This window comes from Meles meles, chromosome 2 (assembly GCF_922984935.1).
Source record: "Meles meles chromosome 2, mMelMel3.1 paternal haplotype, whole genome shotgun sequence".
NCBI lineage: Eukaryota > Metazoa > Chordata > Mammalia > Carnivora > Mustelidae > Meles > Meles meles.
Window position 1 is genome coordinate 60,176,401 of NC_060067.1, and position 22,468 is coordinate 60,198,868.

Sequence of the window (22,468 nt, forward strand, 5' to 3'; positions counted from 1 at the left end):
CATACTGTGCATTTTATCAGTGTCAGTTTGATTAATTTTGGTCTCTTCATTTTCATTTCATCCAAACATTTGTTTGAGACCTATTTCTGTCAAGACTGCATAGGATCAGCCCAGAGCTGCACCTCAGTTGTTAAGTCACTGATGTTCCTGTCCTGGCAGTGGGGCATGGCCGAGTCAGGCAAGTGTTTAGGTCAGAGAATCGGGCTGCTGAGCCCTGGAGTCTGGATAGGACAAAATGGGGGCAGCACAGTGGGGTGTGCAGAAGGTCTACAGCTGATGCCCAGTGGAACCCAGTTTTGTGAGGCCAGGTGGGGGATTCCTGGGAGGCAGCAGGAGCAGGCCAACCTCCAGCCCTGCCCCTCCCTGCCTCAGGGGATTTGCAGGGAGCCCAGTGCAGGAAGGAATCCACTGGTCTGAGACAGGCCCTAAATCAAGGGAGACAACCTATACACCAGCCACATCTAGATAACCATTACCAAGTTTGTCTGACACCCTTTTTTTTATTTTATTTTTAAATTCAAGTTAGTTAACATGTATTACTAGTTTCAGAGGTAGAATTTAGTGATTCGTCAGTTGCATGCAACAGCAGCACTCATTCCATCAAGTGCCCTCCTTAATACCCATCCCCCAGTTACCTCATCCCCTCACCCACCTCCCCTCCCACCACCCTCAGTTTGTTCCCTAGAGTTAAGAATCTCCTCTGGTTTGCCTCCCTCTCTTGTTTTTATCTTGTTTTATTTTTCCTTCCCTTCTCCTGTGTTCATTAGTTTTGTTTCTTACATTCTACCCAGTACAACTTCTTAATAGTTCTTATTGTTTTCTCACACTTCTATATGAGAAGTTCAGTGGCCTCCTTTATTTTTCATAAGGGATAATGTTTGGTCACAAGTGACTAGGACTAAATCCAAATTTAAATGTGCATGCATACTGATTGCTGAAGTCAAAGTGGACACAAAGTGCTCACTTTGATTACCTCATCTCATTCCTCACGACCGCATAGATTCCCAGTACAGTTCTCAGTGTTTGTCAGGTGATGGAATGCACAGAGAGAAATGAAGCACAGGGGTCATGTATTTTTTTTAAGTGACAGCTAGGATCGGAGACCTCTGAGGAGGGAACTCTAAATTTTTATTGCTTTTTTTCCCCTCCCTTTCCCCCTTAGGAAGATCAGCCAGTAATTATTAAAAGGAAAAGAGGAAGACCTCGTAAACACCCCTTAGAAACAGCGTTAAAAACAAGTAAGTATTTGTTGTGTTTTTGGTTCACATGAAAGACATTTTCAGGGGGTGCCTGGCTGGTAGAGTGTGCAGTTCTTCATCTCAGAGTCGTGAGTGCGAGCTCCATGTTGGGTATGGGGCCTACTTTAAAAAAAAAGAAAAAGACATTTTCAAATTGATTTTCTAAGTGAGATTTTTATTTTTTGTTTTTTAGAAGAAGACTGCAAAACAGATACTGGCATTGTCACTGTAAGTAATTGTAACAGACGAGAACTCTGGGAGTTCTTGACCTGGATAGTGTATACTGCAATATTTGTATTTTCTACTACTTTATTTTTTTCAAATATTAGAAAAGTATTAAAAGAATCCCTTAAATAAAACACTGAATAACCATTTAGATAATATTTCAGTTACTAATGTCTTTACATAAACAGTCTTCAGTCTGATCCCATCCTCACTTGTGAGATTGCTTATATAAAAATTATCTAGGGACTTAGCTTCTTGTAATCCTTGATTAAAATACAGAAAATTGTTGTTTTATACAGTTTTTAGATAATTGCTTCTTTATGGAAATCTCCAGTGTGTCTCACCTCTTACTACTCTCTGTAGAGTTCCTCTCATAACAAAACATACACTGATTTCAATGCAGGAAAATCCTCAGTGACACTTTATCTTTTTAAGCTTTATCTTTGACTCTGAAGTGTATATTTAGCAAAAATCATTGTATCAAGACTTCATTGCATGACAGCATTATTAGAAGGACAAATATATGTACAGTGTCCTAAAAGCAAATGAGGTTCCAGCCTCAGCTTTGCCACTTACTCCCAGAACTGTGATGCCGAGCTGATCATGGGACCCTCTTAAAGCTCCTATTGGACATAAAGTAGCATAACAATACCTATAGTGCTCATCTCAATACAATTATTACAAGACAGCAAAACCAAAGCGCCATAGACAAACACATTTGTCAGCACATAAGACAGCATGGGGAATACGTCACCTCCTGTGCCCCTCTCCCGGGGTTGCAGTGGAGTGGCTGGGGAAGAGGCTCGTGGGAGCCCTGGTTGTCTTGTGGAAGGACCATGTGTTCAGAAGCATGGCATCTATATTTGCTTGGTATTCTTAATCAGCTGCAAAAGATAGGTTCCAAGTACCCTGCCTCCATAATAGAGGTCCTAAACCTGCCTTGCATAACGATGACTTTCTTTGTGATGATGACTAACTGCTGACTTCAGTTTTTTGTTGGTTTAAATTTAGGTAGAACAGTCTCCACCTGGCGGCAAACCAAAATTAACACAGACAGGTGTGTACCTAGAGCATTGCTCTGCATTGGATCCAAAGAAGGGGTGGGGGTAGCTGGCTATTGGGGAAGGTTTTAGAGTTTCATTGTTTCTCCATGAAGTGGATTAGAAGGTTGTCCTTGTAGCCCTGAGAGACTACAGCTATGGCTTTTCTTGGGATCTGAGCTCTTCTTGGTTTTGGAAGTCTCTAGGAAGCCTCCAGAGAGGAGGGTAAAGGCAACAAGAAGTAAAATGGGGATGACATTGCTGTGTCCAAATCATAATTTACTGGATATGTTTAAGGGAGAAATAGATCAGCCTGGGAACTAGGCACTCTTACCAGGAAGTCGGGAATTTACTCAAGAGCCTATTGTTCTCAGAAAAAGAAGAATTTTGAAAGCAGCCTGTGTAGTTTCTAAAGCCAGAGTGCAAGAGATAAAACTGTTTCAGTTATTTTTTGTCCTCATTCCAAGGAGAAAAATACTTCAAAAATGTTGACAATGATTGGCTCTGGGTGGTTAGATAATGGGAACGTTCCATGTTGTTAACATTGCCTGAATTTTCTGGAATTTTTACAATGTGTATATATTAATGTCTTGGTTAAATTTTTTTTTTTTTTTTTACATAAAAACAGCAAGACTGGGGCACCTGTAGCTAGGTTGGTTAAACATCCGACACTTGATTTTGACTTAGGACATGATCTCAGGATCGTGAGATCAAGCCCCATGTCAGGTTCCGCGCTCAACAGGGAATCTGCTTGAGATTCTTTCTCCCTCTCCCCCTGCCCCTGCCCTCAGCACACATGCTCTCACTCTCTCTCATAAAATCTTTTTTCTTTTTTAAAAGGCAATAAGGCCTTTTGGTGAGTTTTAAAGTGTTGGCATAGCCAAAAAAGATGAATGTGACAACTGTCTTGGATGAAATAAATAGCTGGTTAGATCAGGAAAGTACGTACATAATCTCACCAAGGTAAAGCAAATATGTAATTTAGAAAGCTTTCCACGTAGCTAACTGTGTGTGATCTTGTGATCATATTTCAGTTTTTCTTGTCTCTTGGAAAATTAAGGTTGATTTATTATTTTTTTTACAAGGGGAGATTCTGCTTTGGTTTTTAACCAGTTTAGTTTTTAATCAGTTTTTATTCATAATTTTATAATATTTTGAATTGATACAACAAGAAAGAATTAAAAAGAAACCTTTATAATTTGAATGCCCTTTAAGGACTGTAATTTGAGCTGTGTGATTATGTTTTGGGGTTTGGCAGCAATTTTCCGAGTCTGGGTAATGATGACCAGTTATGACAGGCTTCTTCGCTGTAAGCCTTCTTGGTCTAACTCTTCTATCTACATCAGTGTACTGAACTTGCAAAAAGAGTGATACATGGACTTCGTCACCAGTGAGAAGTACCTTTGGGTTGTCGAGTGTCTAGGGAGCATCCCTGAACTTTAATTTCAAACAATGCATTAAGCTAAACTTCATTTTTCTCCAAGATACATTGTCAGAAAATTGTAACTTCTACAGAAAGCAAATATATAAAGAATAGGCATACACAACCTAAAATAACTTAAATATAAGAAAAATACTTTTCTAATTGCTCTGATGTAACTGTTTATAGTCAAGAGAACTCTAGCTATTGCACTACTTATTAGTCCTGTAACCGAACAAATTACTTACATCAAGTTACTTGAGTCTCGTTTTTCCTAACTACCAAAGGGGTATCGTAATGGAGAGGGAGCTACATAAGATATCAGTGAGATCTGTAATCCTGACCTGTGGGTCCTGGTGTGGTTTGATGGCAGATGTCCCTTTCCTCCTCTCTTTCTGGGTGCCGAGCATTTGATCTGAAAGGGACCATACAGGTGGTCTGACCCTTTTATCTTATGGATAAAAACTGAGGCTTGAGGAATTTATTAAGTAATTTTCTCAGATTGCATAGGTTATTTGTGAAAAGTCTGAAGTGCAAATCTGGAGGTCCTGACTTGTATTCGAATGTACTTTCTGCTAGGTATTCTGCCTCAAACTCTGCTTGCCTGATACAAAATAATGATAAATTGTTAAACAGTACATTAATCAGCACTGGTACATTCAGAGACAATAAGCCAGACTGTTGAAAAGTTAATTTTATACTAAGAGAGTGTTAATGCAGACATTTTCCTTTTCTTAAAGATGAGTCCAATAAAGAAACCACTACCCTACAAGAAAGAAGTATAAGCAACGTAAGTGTCAGTTTTCTTATCAAGGTATGTCCTTTAGGTACTGAACAAGGTATGTTCAATTAACCATCCTTTCAACTTTAATTTTATTCCTTCCAGGACGATGGTGAAGAAAAAACTGTAGCAAGTGTGCGTCGGAGAGGAAGAAAGCCCAAGCGTTCACTCACTCTGTCAGATGATGCTGGTATGTTTCTGGCACATTTCTTAATTGCAGGATCTTATCATTTCAAAATCCCCTTTTTTAAGAGTTTTTCTCTGGATGAGGAAAAAAATCCAGTGGGGCACAGTCAGTATTAATATTACATAAATGTGTGTGAAATGACTCTAATCTCATGTCAGAAATGGTACATCCCAGATGCTTTTCTGAGTACATGTGAATTTTTCATGAATGCTGGCTGTGAACTGCCTAAGTAAACTATCCCAAATGTGTTTGAGATTAAGTTAAACAGTTGTGAATTGCAAGTGCTGAAACAAAAGGAAATGGAAAACCACTTCTTCGGCCTCCAAGTCCCTAATATCCTACATTCTAAACTCCATGACTCTCCTTTGGAAATGTCTTGGGGAATTGTACAATCCAGGTGTTACCCTTCTATTTGAACAGAATCTTCAGAGCCAGAAAGAAAACGCCAGAAATCAGTTTCTGAAGCCACTGAGGACAAGAAAGACCAGGAGTCTGAGGAGGAAGAGGAGGAGGAAGAAGAGGATGAGCCCTCAGGAGCCACTACAAGGTCCACCACCAGATCAGAGGCTCAGAGGTAACGGGGGCAACAGAGTTTCCAAAGGCCTTCACCACCTTCTCCATCAGACAGCAGCTTTCACTTTCATGTGATTCTCTTTTCATTGACTCACTCGTACCACAGTGTAAGCCATTTCCTTTCGTTTTATCTTAAGCAGAGAGCACATGCTCTTAGCCCTTGGACAATGCAGTTCTTCTTGGGGAAACCCGCCTTGCATCTTAAACCATTGTTGAGGATCACACCAGGCTTTGCCAGGTTCAAAGTGCCAGTTCGGTGAAACCCATTCAGTTCCTGTACAGATATTTATTGAGCCTCAGTAGCTATCTCAGATACTATGCTGGGCCCATGGGTGAAAGCAGGTCCTGTGTATACACAACAGTCCCTACATGTAGCATGCCAAGGTCAAGTGCAAGAGAGAAGGCAGGCATACCCATCACCATCATAAGATGCTTGGAATTCTGCAGTGCTGTGGAATAGGTTGACATGTGAAATTGCCCATATGCAATCATGTTTTACTAACATAAATTAATTTCACGTTTCCCAAAGTTTATTCTGCCAAACCCCAGTATGGCCAGAAGCCCCTGGAAAAAAGTGCCATGGTCAAATGAGTTTCAGGAATGCTGGTAAATTCCTTCTCCTCCTTAAGTCACAGCACACATTAAAATATTAAGAACTTGGCATAGTCCTAAAAGAAAGAAACCTGTTAAACTTTGAACAAATATTATTTGCCAATTATACGCCAATTGGTACCCATTAATATCAGTGTTTTCCCCACTGGACATTTTGAGACATGTTGCATCCGTTTACCGTTTATCAACCTACTAAAGCAAAAATATTTTCCATTTCCAAGGTGATTCAGAAGTTGTTGATTTGGTATCATCTTTTGTCATTTCATTAGCCATCATTAATCAAAAAGTTCAGGGACATTTATTTCAAGAGTATCACTTACTATACCTGTCACCGAAGTGTGACAGTAATAATATGTTTATAAAAAGACTTAAAATCAGCCTATTTCTGTTCACTTCATACTTGCATATTATTAGCCATTCATGCCATGGTTTTATTTCTCAAAAAGAGTCAGATTTTAGAGCCACAAGACTTTAAGAGCTCCCACAGCTGAAGGCAAGGTGGGGTCCCATATTTGATTTTAGATGGAACAACTCAAATAAATGGAAGAGACAGAAGCAAGTTTCCTGCTGATGGGAGAGGCTGGGGGTGCTGGAGCACACCACCCTAGCACCACCACTCCTTAAACACCCACACAGAGGTCACCCAGGACAGCAGGGCCCCACTTCAGATAGTTTCGTAGGCCAAAAGTAGCGGTGAGGTTGCCCTTTTAAAATTCATTCTTTGAAAACAAATCTTATTTGACCTGTGATTCTGTAAACACCTAGACTGTCAGTATTCCTCCTTAGCAGACCTTGAGAACTTTTGATTTACAAATGGATCCTTTTCTCTTTGTTTAGATTCGTCAGCATCAGTCTCGGTTCCTGGGCTCTGGCATCTTCCTCATTGCAGATTCTTAGGGTTGGCTGGGGTCTTCATGGGTTACTGCCTCACTGTCTGCACCAGCAGCTCCTCTGCAAAGGTCTTTCTGCTTGCAGGTTCCTTGGGGACAGGGAAGCCTCCTCCTCAGCATTCTCTTCTTGTGTCCAGTAGAAGCTGGCCTCCCTGAGGCATCTGCTCTTGTTCTAGTTCTGCTCTTGGGGCTTCTCTGCAGCATTTCCCTGAGCATTGGAGGGCACCTTCCAGGTCTTCTGTTTCGATCACCCTCCTCATCCCTGTTTGTTCCAGAATTTATCTGCTGTCCTCTATAAGGAAGCACAGGTTCTGTACAGAGCATGGGCTGATGAACTCAGAAGAGGGTTGCCCCACCTTATCCTGGGGTACCTGCTTCCACATGCACCCAGTCTCTGTTCCCTCCGCTGGACCTGCACACTGGCTCAGCGAGTCCTTTCTCTTACAGTTTCATTGGCAAGCCTGCTCTTCCATCCCCTAGTCCTTGTGCAGTTGCCTGCCTGGACCAGTTGCAGGGTCTGACCAGCTGGCCTTGTGAATTGTACTGTTTTGTACTATCCTGGCCCCTTATTCTACTCTGGTGAGCACTCAAGGAATTGTCATCTTGTCCACCAGTGTATTGTCTATTATCACAGAGTCATCTTTCTCTAAAATCATGACAAAATACCCTGCACAGTAAAAGCAAAGACACCGTCATGCAGGCAGTTAGTTGTGGATGACATCAGACCTACTTTTTACCAGCAGTCCAGAAAACCAACCATTTTCTGCTTTTTTGTCCCCATTCTCTGACTCACCCATGAGGAGCGTCGTCCTTTCTGAAGTGGCCCGGGGCCTGGCGTGTTCAGTATACCGCTGCCCGGTGTTTCTGTCATCTGTTTCAGAAGGCATCATAGCAAGCCATCAGCACGTGCAGCATCCACGTTTGGCAGCCCAGAAACCATTTCTGCTAGAAATCGCCAAATATTAGCAAAAGAGAAGTTATCTGCCCGCGAAAAAGTTAGTAAATCTCCCCCATTAGGAAGGTAAGTCCCTGCTTATACTTGAAGTCTTTAATCCCCAGAGACTATTTTTGGTACGGTAATGTTTCCTTCCCAAATTCCTTTAAGATTTTTCTCTTGCCACATAACTATCTTGGGATCATTGGTTTTCCAAATGGAAACCCACTCCAGAAGGCTTTGGGGCCGCAGAAGGAATCTCAGGCCTCGTTTCACACCCTCCTCCACAGACTTGCCCTTGAGCTTTGTGAGCCTTACACATGGACTCCTGTCCACCAGGACCAGAGGTGAGGCGTGTTTCTTCCCAGGTGGTCCCAGATCCGAGTACTTGGCTAAACCAGCACAGCATGACCAGTTGCATCACAGCCCAGAATTGTTTCTGTTTTAGCCAGCATGTTAGAGAAGCAGTGGGGTAACAGAGTAAAACAGCCACTTCCAGCCCAGCCCCTGGCTGGATCCCACCATCTGCAGCCTGGTTCATCCTACCACTTCTCACAGGTCGCGCCCAGCCCTCCTTTGTGGCCTTGGCTTGTGCTGGTTCTTGAGTGCCCTTGCCCCAGCTGCCAGCAGGCCAGGCAGTGCCATCCTTCCCACTCCCTCCTTAGGAGGCCCTCACTGCTTTAGTTCCTCTCTGTCCTTCCCGCAGCACTACCAGCCTGCTGTGCATAAGATGGTGGTGTATGCCCTCTCTGAACTCTAAGCTTCTTCCTTGAGATGTGAGTCTTGTCTTACTTTCTGTACATTATAGCATCAACAGAGCTAAAAGACTCTTCACAGTGTACAAAAACTGTCATGATCTTCCTAGCATACGGGTAAAGTAGTATTGTGTTATCAGCCCCATGTTCTAGAAAGGGAAGCACAGTAAAGTGCCAGGCATCTTTCATATGCATTCTCCCACTTAATCCTCATTAAGTGAAATGTCATATTTATCCTTATTTTATAAGTGAGGGAAGGAATCTTAGGAAGGTATGGTCCATATTTCTCAAAACGGAATTGCAGACCAGTCGGGGAAACTCAGTGCTAAGATTCTGATTCTGTAGGTCTGGGTAGGGCCTGAGAGTCTGCATTTCTAGTAGCTCCTGGGTGATGCTGGTGCCGCTGGTCATAGACCTCGCGTAGGGTGCAGGGAAGGGCTTGGGTGACCCCCCTGACATCAAACAGCCCAGAGGACGCACCCTGACCCCAAGCTGTTGTCCCCTGCTATATGGAATCTTGCACAGCACTGGCGTGCCCGCTGCTCTCCATCCCTTCTCGGTACATGCATGTATGTTGAAACTGTATCCTATGCAGCACCGAGCGACTCGGTTCGAGTTTACTCACTTGTGCTGTCCAAAGAACAACAAGAAGACCTGTCTTATCAGTGCAGCCCCATCAGTCCATCTCCTGCAGTCTTGGTTTTCCAGGCCTTTTCCTTCATGGATAGAACTATGGCTGCTTGCTGGTATGTGCCTTTGTGCAACATACTGGGGAGAGGAAAAGGAGTAATACCCAGCAGCGACCCTGAAAAAGGATCCTAGCAGGGACATTTGTCCATGACTTGCAAGCTTTTTTGGCACCACCCACACTAAAACTCTGTTTTGCAGTACATTTGCAGAATCTCACATTCTGCCGCTACCACTGGAACAAAACTTGAATATTGTTCAAAATAATGACTATAGCCTACAGCTGGCAAAAGCCAGCAGATAACTGACAGTGGTAAGCACTCTCTTGAAGACACACAGTCCTGTGGGATATCCAGAGAGCATCTTACTCTCTGGTCAGGAAGACTTGGAGGGCTTCCTTTTGAACTGGAGCTTAAAGACAAGGATGTCTGCTAGATGGGAGGTATGGGGTGGTCTCTAAAAACTCACATGCCGGGCGCCTGGGTGGCTCAGTGGGTTGAGCCGCTGCCTTCGGCTCAGGTCATGATCTCAGGGTCCTGGGATCGAGTCCCGCATCAGGCTCTCTGCTCGGCAGGGAGCCTGCTTCCCCCCCCCCCCGCCCACCGCCTGCCTCTCTACCAACTTGTGATCTCCCTCTGCCAAATAAATAAATAAAAAATCTTTAAAAACTCACATGCCAAAGCATGAAAATGTGAAAGAATGTCCTGTGTTTGGGAACGGCCATATTTTGGCAGGACTGTAGCCCAGGGTGGTGCAGAAGCCAGGGCAAATTAAAAGGACTTTGTGACTTCTCAGGATGACTGATCCAGAGGGCATCAGATAATCAAGAGGAATATACGTATAAAAGATAAATTTAAAAAGTGATTTGATTCATTGGGGTTTCCGACAGATAATTCTGGCAGATGGGAGAGCAGGGATAGGCTGGTGGCAGGGAGATTGGCCAGAATGCTGCTCTGAAATTCCTGTGCCTTTTCTAACATTGCGGGCTCTCCCCCGTAACACTGTTCCATGAGACATGATCAGGCACCACTCAGACGTAGTCCACAGTCCTCTATTCCCACTGGTCGCCTCAACTTGGGACAGCATGTGGAGGACTGACTGGCTGTTGATTGTTTTGTAGAGAAAAGAACTAGGACCCAGAGAAGAAGGTAGATTTGACACAGGCCGGCACCGGGAGTGTGACCAAGCTGGAACTGGAGCACAGGCCTCCAAGCTCCTCTCGGGCCGTTGGGGTGTGAGCTGGTCAGCAGATGACCAGTTAGCACTGTTCTTCTAGAGTCTCCTCTTCTATATAAATGTGACCCAGGTTTTCTCTTCCTGGTTCTCAAGTCAAAAACTCTCCCTGTTTTAAAGAATTCCCAAATTATTGAAGGCACTCCTTTCAGCTCTTATCACTACCTTGATTTTTGTTTACTACAGATCAAAGGCCCAGCTGTCCCCTTCTAGCAAGCGCAAGAGGGAAGCCAGCCCCCCCGGAGCCCGAACCAGAGGCCAGCAGAGGGTGGAAGAAGCCCCCTCGAAGAAGGCCAAGCGGTAATCCTGGCCTCCGCTGCCCCTGGCTTGTTGGGGACATAGCCAAGAGAATCAAGCCTCGGGGCCATAGCTTTTTTTTTTTTTTTTTTAACCAGGGAAAGGACATGCATGTGCTCTAAGTTCCTAGGTGCAAGCTTTTTCTCGTTCTGTTTTAAACAGCTTTATAAACTATTGTTCATAGATGATATTATGTACATTTATTTCAGATAAAGAAAAATAAGTTTACTTTGTATCTGAACTCAAAACAAAGTAGTTGTATATTTTAACATTTGAAATTGGGATTTCCCGATGTGACACATCACTAATGCAAACCCTTCCAGCCCATCAGACACCAGGCTGCCTACTGGTAATCTGTGTACAGTATATAAACATGTAAAAATAGGTTGTATTTTACTCTATGTATGATGCTAATCAATGAACACTTTATTTATTTTACAGAGAAAACTTATCTGTGAACTTTACTATATATCTGTTTATTTTATTTTATTATTTTTTTTTTAATAAAAAAAGGGGGGTTTTAAATGCTATGCAGTCATTAGTAGAAATGTTTTAGGATGCTGCCTGCCTTGTAACTCTCTGAATTTGATCTGGCAGGAAATACAGAATCTTCTCGCATGTATCCAAGTGAAGTAGTTTAGCTCAAGAAAGGGTCTGCATTGCTTCTCTGTTCACAGTTGTGACTGTTTTTAAGAATGTAACTTGTTTTTAGATTATGCTCGCATCTGTGACTTTACTTCCAGCCCCACTGGTGTGAGAGGTTCTGGTTCAGGTAAAGTTACATCCTGTCACCTGCAGCAAACATGCCTCTGTCGTTGTTCATTCTTCCCCTCTGCTTCTCTGAGGCTTCTGCCCATTCTCTTTCCATATTGTCCTTTTCAGTGAAGGGAAATGCATCGAGATTAGGTCATTCCTGTCAATCGAGCTTCAGGATTTTATGTTGTTTTATATGCGATTATTTCAGGATAGAAACTGGCTTTATTGCCAGATTCTTTTTTAAATATGTTTTAACTCCCATATGAACAAACTGTCCAACTTAAGTTTTTCATAAAATTAAATTTTTCTTAAGATCAAATTTGTCTCTAGCAATGATGTGATGAGTTGCCAAATAATTGAGATTATTTTAAAATGTTTTGTTCATATTGTTTTATAATTAAAATTTACATTCAGTGTGTGTGAATTTTTTTTTACTCTTAATGTAAGGTGGATATTTCTGTCATTTTACATGGTTTCTTACAAAATTTTATATATAAATTATAAAATGTTTCCAAAACTTGAGTTGTAAGAATTTTTTTTCTATATTTTAAATTTTCTCCCTGTGGAAACCATTTCTTCTCTCCAAATACTTGTTCTTGGGTATGATGTTCCATTTTCACCTTCAAATATGAGTCCATGATGGCATCCTGGTAGAACTGAATGTTGGATCTGGAAGGGACCTTGGAGACAAGGAACAAGATGAATTTAACCAAAGCTCAAAAAGCTAAAGTGATTTTTCTTAAAGTTGGTCAGGAGAAGCCAGAGTAGGTTCCCAGTAGGTTCCTAGGCTCCAAAGTCCTTGACCGACAATCTCTGCCCTGTGAGTGTGAGGTTGGTTACACACCTGAAGATGTGTTTCAGTGTGTTCAGTTTAGTCACGCCTGCTCTGAGCATACAGGGACCAAACAGTTGGGTTGTGAAGCTATGTTACCTCTTAAAGTTGGAACTAAATATTGACACTGGAATAATGAATTTTCTGGTGGGAACTCAACTAGACCCAGGTAGGAAAGAGATACCATCCTAGGGGGCACTAGAACTGCTGCAGTTCCTGGTCATCATGATAACTCGGTCCTGCTAGTATTTAGTAGAAGGAAGGTCGGGAAGGCTACACCTTCTACAGTGCACAAGACGGTCTTTGCCTCCACAGAAACATCTATGCCAAATGCCCGTAGCTTCCCCCTGCAGACACACTGAGAAACACTCCAGACCATTGTCATACTTGCCACTGCCTGGTCCCGGCTCACTGCTCTTCCATAAACAACCCTAACAACAGCACATCTGCTTCTCCCCTTGCGTTCAGGTTGTTTATGGAGGAGCAGTGAGCCGAGACCAGGCAGTGGCAAGTATGGCAATGGTCTGGAGTGTTTCTCAGTGTGTCTGCAGGGGGAAGCTACGGGCATTTGGCATAGATGTTTCTGTGGAGGCAAAGACCATCTTGTGCACTGTAAAAGGTGTAGCCTTCCCGACCTTCCTTCTGAGAAAAAAACAAGGTTTTGCCGGGGGGGGGGGGGGGGGGCTGTTAGGTGAGCCTGGTGGTGCGTATTAAAGAGGACATATACTGAATGGAGCACTGGGTGTGGTGCATAAACAATGAATCTTGGAACACTGGAAAAATAAAGTTAAAAAAAAAAAGTGATGGGACTAATTCCTCTTCAGCTGAAGCTGGTAGCCCAAGCCACAATCCTTCCCTCCCTACCTCAGGCCTCAGCATTACAAAACTTGGCCACCACTGCCACCACACCACGGAGACTTGCTAACTATGGCTTGTCCTAAGCACTCCAATTAGAAATGGCCATCATGTTTCTTTATATGGAAAACCCCAAAGACTCCACCCCCAAACTACTAGAACTCATACAGCAATTCAGTAACGTGGCAGGATACAAAGTCAATGTACAGAAATCAGTGGCTTTCTTATACACCAACAATGAAAATACAGAAAGGGAAATTAGAGAATTGATTCCATTTACTATAGCACCAAGAACCATAAGATACCTGGGCATAAACCTAACCAAAGAAGTAAAGGACCTGTACTCGAGGAACTACAGAACACTCCTGAAAGAAATTGAAGAAGACACAAAAAGATGGAAGACTGTTCCATGCTCTTGGATTGGAAGAATAAACATTGTTAAAATGTCTATACTGCCTAGAGCAATCTATACTTTTAATGCCATTCCGATCAAAATTCCACCGATATTTTTCAAAGAGCTGGAGCAAATAATCCTAAAATTTGTATGGAGCCAGAAGAGACCCCGAATTGCTAAGGAAATGTTGAAAAACAAAAACAAAACTGGCGGCATCACGTTGATTTCAAGCTTTACTACAAAGCTGTGATCACCAAGACAGCGTGGTACTGGCATAAAAACAGACACATAGACCAGTGGAACAGAGTGGAGAGCCCAGATATGGACCCTCAACTCTATGGTCAAATAATCTTCGACAAAACAGGAAAAAATATTCAATGGAAAAAAGACAGTCTCTTCAATAAATGGTGCTGGGAAAACTGGACAGCGATATGTAGAAGAATGAAACTCGACCATTCTCTTACAGCGTACACAAAGATAAACTCGAAATGGATAAAAGACCTCAACGTGAGACAGGAATCTATCAGAATCCTAGAGGAGAACATAGGCAGTAACCTCTTCGATATCAGCCACAGCAACTTTTTTCAAGATATGTCTCCAAAGGCCAAGGAAACAAAAGCAAAAATGAACTTTTGGGACTTCATCAAGATCAAAAGCTTCTGCACAGCAAAGGAAACAGTCAACAAAACAAAGAGGCAACCCACGGAATGGGAGAAGATATTTGCAAATGACAGTACAGACAAAAGGTTGATATCCAGGATCTATAAAGAACTTCTCAAACTCAACACACACAAAACAGATAATCATATCAAAAAATGGGCAGAAGATATGAACAGACACTTCTCCAACGAAGACATACAAATGGCTATCAGACACATGAAAAAATGTTCATCATCACTAGCCATCAGGGAGATTCAAATTAAAACCACATTGAGATACCACCTGACACCAGTTAGAATGGCCAAAATTAGCAAGACAGGAAACAACGTGTGTTGGAGAGGATGTGGAGAAAGGGGAACCCTCTTCCACTGTTGGTGGGAATGCAAGTTAGTGCAGCCACTTTGGAGAACAGTGTGGAGATTCCTGAAGAAATTAAAAATAGAGCTTCCCTATGACCCTGCAATTGCACTGCTGGGTATTTACCCCAAAGATACAGATGTAGTGAAAAGAAGGGCCATTTGTACCCCAATGTTTATTGCAGCAATGGCTATGGTCGCCAAACTGTGGAAAGAACCAAGATGCCCTTCAACGGATGAATGGATAAGGAAGATGTGGTCCATATACACAATGGAGTTTTATGCCTCCATCAGAAAGGACGAATACCCAACTTTTGTAGCAACATGGACGGGACTGGAAGAAATTATGCTGAGCGAAATAAGTCAAGCAGAGAGAGTCAAGTATCATATGGTCTCACTTATTTGTGGAGCATAACAAATAACATGGAGGACATGGGGAGATGGAGAGGAGAGGGAGTTGAGGGAAACTGGAAGGGGAGATGACCCATAAGAGACTATGGACTCTGAAAAACAACCAGAGGGTTATGAAGGGGCAGCAGGGTGGTGGGGGGGGGGGTGGGAGGTTGAGGAACCAGGTGGTGGGTAATAGGGAGGGCACGTACTGCATGGAGCACTGGGTGTGATGCCAAAACAATGAACACTGTTATGCTGTAAGTAAACAAATAAAAATAAATATAAAAAAAAATAAAGAAATACACAAGAGGAAAAAAAAAAAAAAAAGAAATGGCCATCATGTGACATTCCTCCACCTGACAAGATCTCACACTCAGAACAGTTGGTGGCAAAGTTGAGACTAAACTCTTCTAATGCTCAGGTCAGTGTTCTTTGTGTGAGACCCCATGAGAGGGGGCACTGATGCACTTAAGCAGCAGGCCCACCAACTTAAAGACCGACATCTAATGGAGGTTTACCCCAGACATGCTTTGCAACTGATAAACCTAACCAATTTGAGATTGGGGGTTGATAAGTCGAATTCGGAATTACTGAATAGGTTTGCTTTCTGTAATTTTATTTTTATGTCTTTTATTCGCCCTATGTGCAAGAACACTTCACCACATTTCCCAAAATTACTACTTATCTATCATTCTATGATTGAGTCAAGAACAAAGCAGTTTTCATTATCCACGGACAGACGCTTCTCTCGGGGAAAGAAATGGTTCTAGAGCCTCCGTCTTCTGACTGATGAGCTCCTGTGTCATACCCAGCACAGGGATGCAAGTCTCGAGGGGTGACAGCCCCATGAAGCAGACAGCTGTGCTGCACTGGGCTTGGTGTCCAGTCACGGGGCATGCTGGGGGAAGAAAATCTTCCTGAGGGAAGCCAGATGAAGGACTAACTCCTGACAGATGAGGAAGACTGGGTTTTTGGTTTGGTTTGGTTTTAAAGTATAAAATAGGGTTTTAAGCAAGGTTAGAACCTAGAGACAAGGACATTTTGGAAATAGGATCAGGGAGAACTAGAGGTAATGACATGGGTTACTTTTACCACCAAGTCAACCTTCCAGAAACTTCCGGAGAAAATCCATACAGATAATCATTATATAGCTCTACATCACACAAAATACTAGTCCCAAGAGCTACTCCTAACACTGCAGCCCTTCTGAGATATTCATGGGACACATTAGTAGTACACATAAATTTCCAAGAAATCAGGTTAACTTTTTCCATCCTTACTAAACCTAAAACCTCTGTTTCCTCACCCCATTTGTGCACACACAAACTTAACATCCATGGACATTGGTGATACACAAAACTTTGAAAACTACACTCGGTTGTGAACAGTCCTGTAAAGGTGTATCAGACCCCCTACTTTACAGTTGGGGGACGTGAAGCCCAGAGGTTCTAGAACTCACTGTTGAGAACACACACATTACACACTGCTAGGACTGGAACCGAGATGCCATGAGTCTCTTCAGAGCTCTTTCCACAGAGCAGCTTTGCCAGTGCCTGCCACAGCAGGATCCGTGTGACCTGTGGGTACACGTCAGCTACCATTTTGTCACGTTCTCTTAGTTGTATGCTTGACTTTTTTTTTAACAAATTATATGAGATCTGAACGTTGATCAATAATAGTATTTTTGTTCTCAACGTAATGTCCTGGTCGTAGAAAAAAAAAAAAAAACATAGGCAACGATGAAAAAAAATCACTTATAAACTCATAAGTCAAATATATTATTTCTTTGATAGCCAGTTCCTCTAGACTTTTGTATTTAGTTAAGTCCAGAACTCATATACTGTATTTCATCTTATCTAAGATGCTGTTGACAGTATACTTTATATACTCCTAAGGGGAAAAAACTAAAAGTGTGACACAAAAATTAATCACAGTCTCACCAGATGCATGAATCCATCATATCCACTAGCTGTTGCTTTGAAATGTCTTTCCTCTATTCCAGGGGATTTGATGATTCCTCTCACCATTAGCTGTGTGACTGGGAATGCACTGGATAATACCTTTGCACATATATCAAGAACAAAATGCAGCAGCCTCACTACCCTGGAATATGTTCCTTTCTTAGGTCTCAGGAGATCCTTGGTTATTACTTTGCAAGAAAAGATGAGATCACAAGTATTTCTTCAACACTGAAGTATTAGCCTCCCTGATATAGAATGTATTTCTTGTTGCCAGGTTCCTGCGTACCCAGTATCCCTGGTTTGTTGCCAAATTATAATGAAATCTATTTAAAGACATTTTAAGTGGTATTTAAAATCAAAGCGCATAGAATCAATGATGCACATAATTAAGTGACAGTAATATCAATAGTTAGAAACAAGAACACATGACAATGGTGATTATAGCCTAAGTGCTGCTTGTTCAGTAGCAATTTTAAGATACTTTCTAATTTCATGGGTGTTAAACTGTGGAAAGAAAAAGTCTGCCTTCGAAGTAATGAAATATGTAGCTACTTCTTTTATACAAAAGAAAATGGGATTTTTACCTATCTACCTTTTTATACCCTTTTAAAAATATTATACAACTTCATGGAATTTTTTTAATGATTTTAACTTTAAATTTTTAAAATTTTGATTTTAAAAATAATTTTAAAATAGTATACAACTATATGGAATATTTCTTATAATCAAAAGGATAGAGAGCTTTTATATATATACATATACATATGTATATATACAAGTAGATAATAAGAATATTGTATATCTAATATGTATATATAAGCATAGATATAGCATGTGTATATGCACATGATTTAAGATTATATATATAATGTATATATGTATATATAATATATGTATGACATATTATATAAACGACTGTTTTTTTGTTTTTTGTTTTTTGTTTTTTAAAGGTTTTATTTATTTATTTGACAGAGAGAGAGAGAGATCACAAGTAGGCAGAGAGGCAGGCAGAGAGAGGTGGGGGTCGGGGAAGCAGGCTCCCCGCTGAGCCTGATGTGGGGCTCGATCCCAGGACCCTGAGATCACGACCTGAACCGAAGGCAGAGGCTTAACCCACTGAGCCACCCAGGTGCCCCACGACTGGTTTTTTTAAATCCCATTTACCCACCCTTCAGCTTGAGACAGAATAATAGCAACATCTTGGAAGCTTCCACATGTCCCCAAGGTTACCAACACTCTAAATACAAGTTTATCATTTTAACTACATATGTATACAACCCTACCCATTTTAAGTTGTGAATGTTTATACACATTACATAAATAGAATCATATTTTAAGGATCATTAGAGACCTGCTTTTTCCTTTTATACTGTGTTTTGGAATTCATCTCTGGTAATGGGTGTAGCTCAGTTTAGTTCATGTTCACTACTGTCTAGTATTCCACTGAAAGCCAGTGTTGCAACATACTAAAGCCATTTCATTGCCTGGTCCTGGTCTTTGGGCTGTTCCCGGGTAAACAGTGGTGATGTTAGTATTCTATAAATATGTTGTGGGCAGATCTTAATATCATTGTACATACAGAAAATTCTATCTGTAGGCACACTGAAATAAGCAGAAGACAAGGCTGGTTGCTGCCCGAGGAGACCATCAGCCTGTGAACCAGAGGACCAGGTCAGCCATCCACTCTGAAGGCTAGAAGATCAATATGTCCCTCTTTTCCACACCAAGACATACCCAGCTTTCTGTTTCAAGGGTACAACTGCTGATGTCCAGGGTAAGCATGTTTTCAGCTTTGCAAGGTAATGTCAAAGGGTTTCCCAAACGTTTTTACCACCTTGTACTCCCACCAGCTACGTACTTCTCTCCCTTGACATTTGGTAAATTTAGGACTTCTTGATTTTTGTCTATTTGGATTTTTTATTTGCACAGTTTTCAAGAAGATCGAATATCTTTTCATTTATTTATTTTCCATCTTATTTCCTCTTCTGTGAAATGCCTGTTCCTGGCTTTTGTTCATTTTCCCATTTGGCTCTTTATGTTTTTCTTATTGATTTGTGAGAGTTCTTTATATATTCTTATAAAAAGATATAAATATAGGGGTGCCCAGGAGGTGCAGTTAGTTAAGCATCTGACTCTTGGTTTTGGCTGGGGTCTGATCTCAGGATTGTGAGATCAAGCCCCATGCCAGGCTCAGCGCTCAGCCTCTGTGGGTTTCCCTTTCCCTCTTGCTCTGCCCCTCTCCCTTCTGAATAAATAAATAAATCTTTACAAAAAGACATAAATATATATCTCTAGTATTCAGGGCAATAACCTTTGTGTATACGTGTCATAAATACCATGCCCTCAAACACGCACACACAACACACACATGCACACCCACACACACACCACACACCGCACACATGAACACCACACACACTACGCACATGCACACACCCCATACACCTCATACACACACATACATGCACACACCACACATACACACTGCACACATGCACGCCACATATGCACGCAGCACACACACATACGTGCACCACACACATACACACACTGCATACCACACACATACACACACACACACCACACATACACACCACACACATGCACACACATACCACACATGCACACCACATACACACCCCCCACACATGCACACAATACACATATTGTGTAGTTTATCTTTCACTTTCTTTGTCGTACTTTTGGTGAATAGTTTTTAATTTTAATGTAACTGAATATAAATTTCATTTTGTAGTTAGCTTTTGCATCTTAAGATCAAGATCAAATGAGATATTCTACAAGTTTTGATGTTTTGCCTCTCACGTTTAGGGTATGGAGAGGAAAGCAAGGGCTGTATTAGCATGAGACCTGGGCAAGGCAAGTATATGAAGAAATTGAGCCAAGTTCTCCCAGCCCAAAGCCAGAAGGCCTCTTGCTGAAAACAGCTCTCCACCTACTGTCTCTTGGGTCACGCTCCTCCAGAGCCAACTGGCCTCCCCCTCATCCGGGGTCCTCTACCCACTGCCCCAAGGATGCCCTTCGCTCATCTCTTGGATCCCCTAGGCCCATATCATATACCTTCAGCTGTTGTTTCCTCCCCTATGTTGATGAAGCAAGAGTAGCATTCTGAGAAATGGCCTCTGTAATAACATGGAGGACCAACTGTCAAATCAGACTCATCTGTATCAGAGCTCTTTCCCAGCATAACGTGTTACTAATTAGGTCAAGGACATGTGTAGTTGCTGGGCACAAAGAAAGCACGGAGGTCTGGACCATGTCCTACCCCCTCAGTCCCTTCTCATCAGGACACCCATGTACCCTTATGAGTGCAGGTCTCTGAAAACCACCTGCAGCTCTATTATTTACACGGAAGGAAGACGTTTCAATCATGCAACAGCCCTCCTCAGATGGTTACATGGCTTGTGTGACCTTTTCCAGGGAGCTATGCCCATAAATCACAGATTCCAAGCAGGGATTGTTTGTTTGTTCTGTTGTTGCTATAAGCAATCCTGGAAGGACCAGGTACATCCTGCCAAAAGCATTCCATAAGTATCAAGTCTCCCACAGCAAGCACCATCACTAGTTTGCCTGGTGGCCCCTTTTTAGCAGGTTTATAAGAATTTCCAGCTCTATCCCTATGACCCTGCAATTGCACTGCTGGGTATTTACCCCAAAGATACAGATGTAGTGAAAAGAAGAGCCATCTGTACCCCAGTGTTTATAGCAGCAATGGCCACAGTCACCAAACTGTGGAAAGAACCAAGATGCCCTTCAACGGACGAATGGATAAGGAAGATGTGGTACATATACACAAAGGAGTATTATGCCTCCATCAGAAAGGATGAATACCCAACTTTTGTAGCAACATGGATGGGACTGGAAGAGATTATGCTGAGCGAAATAAGTCAAGAAGAGAGAGTCAAGTATCATATGGTCTCACTTATTTGTGGAGCATAACAAAGAACATGGAGGACATGGGGAGATGGAGAGGAGAGGGAGTTGAGGGAAACTGGAAGGGGAGATGACCCATGAGAGACTATGGACTCTGAAAAACAACCAGAGGGTTTTGAAGGGGTCGGGGGTGGGAGGTTGAGGAACCAGGTGGTGAGTAATAGGGAGGGCACGTACTGCATGGAGCACTGGGTGTGGTGCAAAAACAATGAATACTGTTACGCTGAAAATAAAAAAAATAAAAATTAAAAAAAAAAAAAAGAATTTCCAGCTCCAGGTCACCGTATTTCTTTCTCAGGGTATTTCTCAGTATCGGATAAAGACCTGATGTTATTCATGTTCTTCCTATGACATTATAGCAAATCATTTGAGGCCTCTTTCATCCTGGTTCAGTCAGCTATGAGAAAACACATCAGTTATTGTAATGAATAACTCAATCTAGGGAACTGGCTTTGATTGACAAGCACCAGGGTGACAGAGACGGAAAGCAGAGTAACTTCAGAAGCCACCATCACCACTGTGTGGCTTGGGAAGCACAAAGGCAAGGTCGTGACTGGCAGGAGACAGAAAGAGAAGAGTTCAGGGGCTCGGACTCAGAGGGGTGCTGCCCGTGGGGCACTGCCCCGCCCCGACACAGGACAGGGAGACCCATTCCAAGCAAGTGGGGCAAACTGGAAACTGAAGCCAATTGTGACCCATCAGCTGCCACCACTGGGGTGAAGAAATGTTGCAGGAGTGACACTAACAAAAGAGTCAGCCAACAGGAAGCAGCAAGCCCCTTCCCCAGCTTCAGGCTTTGTCTCTTTTTAGTGCCTCCAATGACAGACTACGGAGAGTCAGCGGGATAGGGAGGAAGCCCGGCTGCAGAGAGCTGGCCCCGGACCACCAAGCAGATGCTAGAGACATGGCTCAGGAGCTAGGAATTCATAGCTTAAGCATTATCAACAATAGCCAGGTATGCCTGGCTGGCTCAGTTGGTTAAGCATATACCTTCAACTCAGGTCATGATCTCAGGCTCCTGGGATAGGGCCCCACCTTGGGCTCCCTGCTCAGCAGGGGTCTGCTTCTCCCTCTGCCCCTCTCTCCCACTCATGCTCTCTCTCTCTCTCTCTCTCTTTCTCTCTCTCTCTCTCAAACAGATAAATAAAATCTTAAAAAAAAAAAAATAGCCGAACTATGAAAAAGGTCAAATGGCCATAGACAGATGAATGAATAAAGATGTGGCACCTGTACACAATGGAATATTACTCAGCCATCAAAATGAAAGAAATCTTACCATATGCAATGACATGAACGGAACTACAGTGTATTATGCTAAAGGAAATAAGCCAATCAGAGAAAGACAAATAATACATGATCTCACTCGTATGTGGAATTTAAGAAAGAAAACAGAAGAACATATGAGGGGGCAGGAAGGAAAGATGGAAACAAACCATAA

General features: G+C 42.3%; 1 protein-coding gene across 6 annotated transcripts in view; it reads left to right on the forward strand.

Moving 5' to 3' along the window:
• BOD1L1 (biorientation of chromosomes in cell division 1 like 1) overlaps window positions 1-12,139 on the forward strand; it is a 54,660-nt gene extending 42,521 nt beyond the window's left edge. For 2 of the 6 annotated variants that reach the window (XM_045990922.1, XM_045990932.1), the window contains exons 20-27: window positions 1,163-1,238; window positions 1,432-1,466; window positions 2,475-2,520; window positions 4,664-4,713; window positions 4,810-4,894; window positions 5,312-5,465; window positions 7,847-7,987; window positions 10,762-12,139. In XM_045990922.1, the coding sequence (XP_045846878.1) occupies window positions 1,163-1,238; window positions 1,432-1,466; window positions 2,475-2,520; window positions 4,664-4,713; window positions 4,810-4,894; window positions 5,312-5,465; window positions 7,847-7,987; window positions 10,762-10,879 (705 nt within the window). In that variant the 3' untranslated portion in view covers window positions 10,880-12,139. Of the gene's footprint in view, window positions 1-1,162; window positions 1,239-1,431; window positions 1,467-2,474; window positions 2,521-4,663; window positions 4,714-4,809; window positions 4,895-5,311; window positions 5,466-7,766; window positions 7,988-10,761 lie in introns of all 6 variants that reach the window. The other 4 variants (XM_045990951.1, XM_045990961.1, XR_006816450.1 and 1 more) reach the window with 3 other exon arrangements.
• Window positions 12,140-22,468: the final 10,329 nt, after the last annotated feature.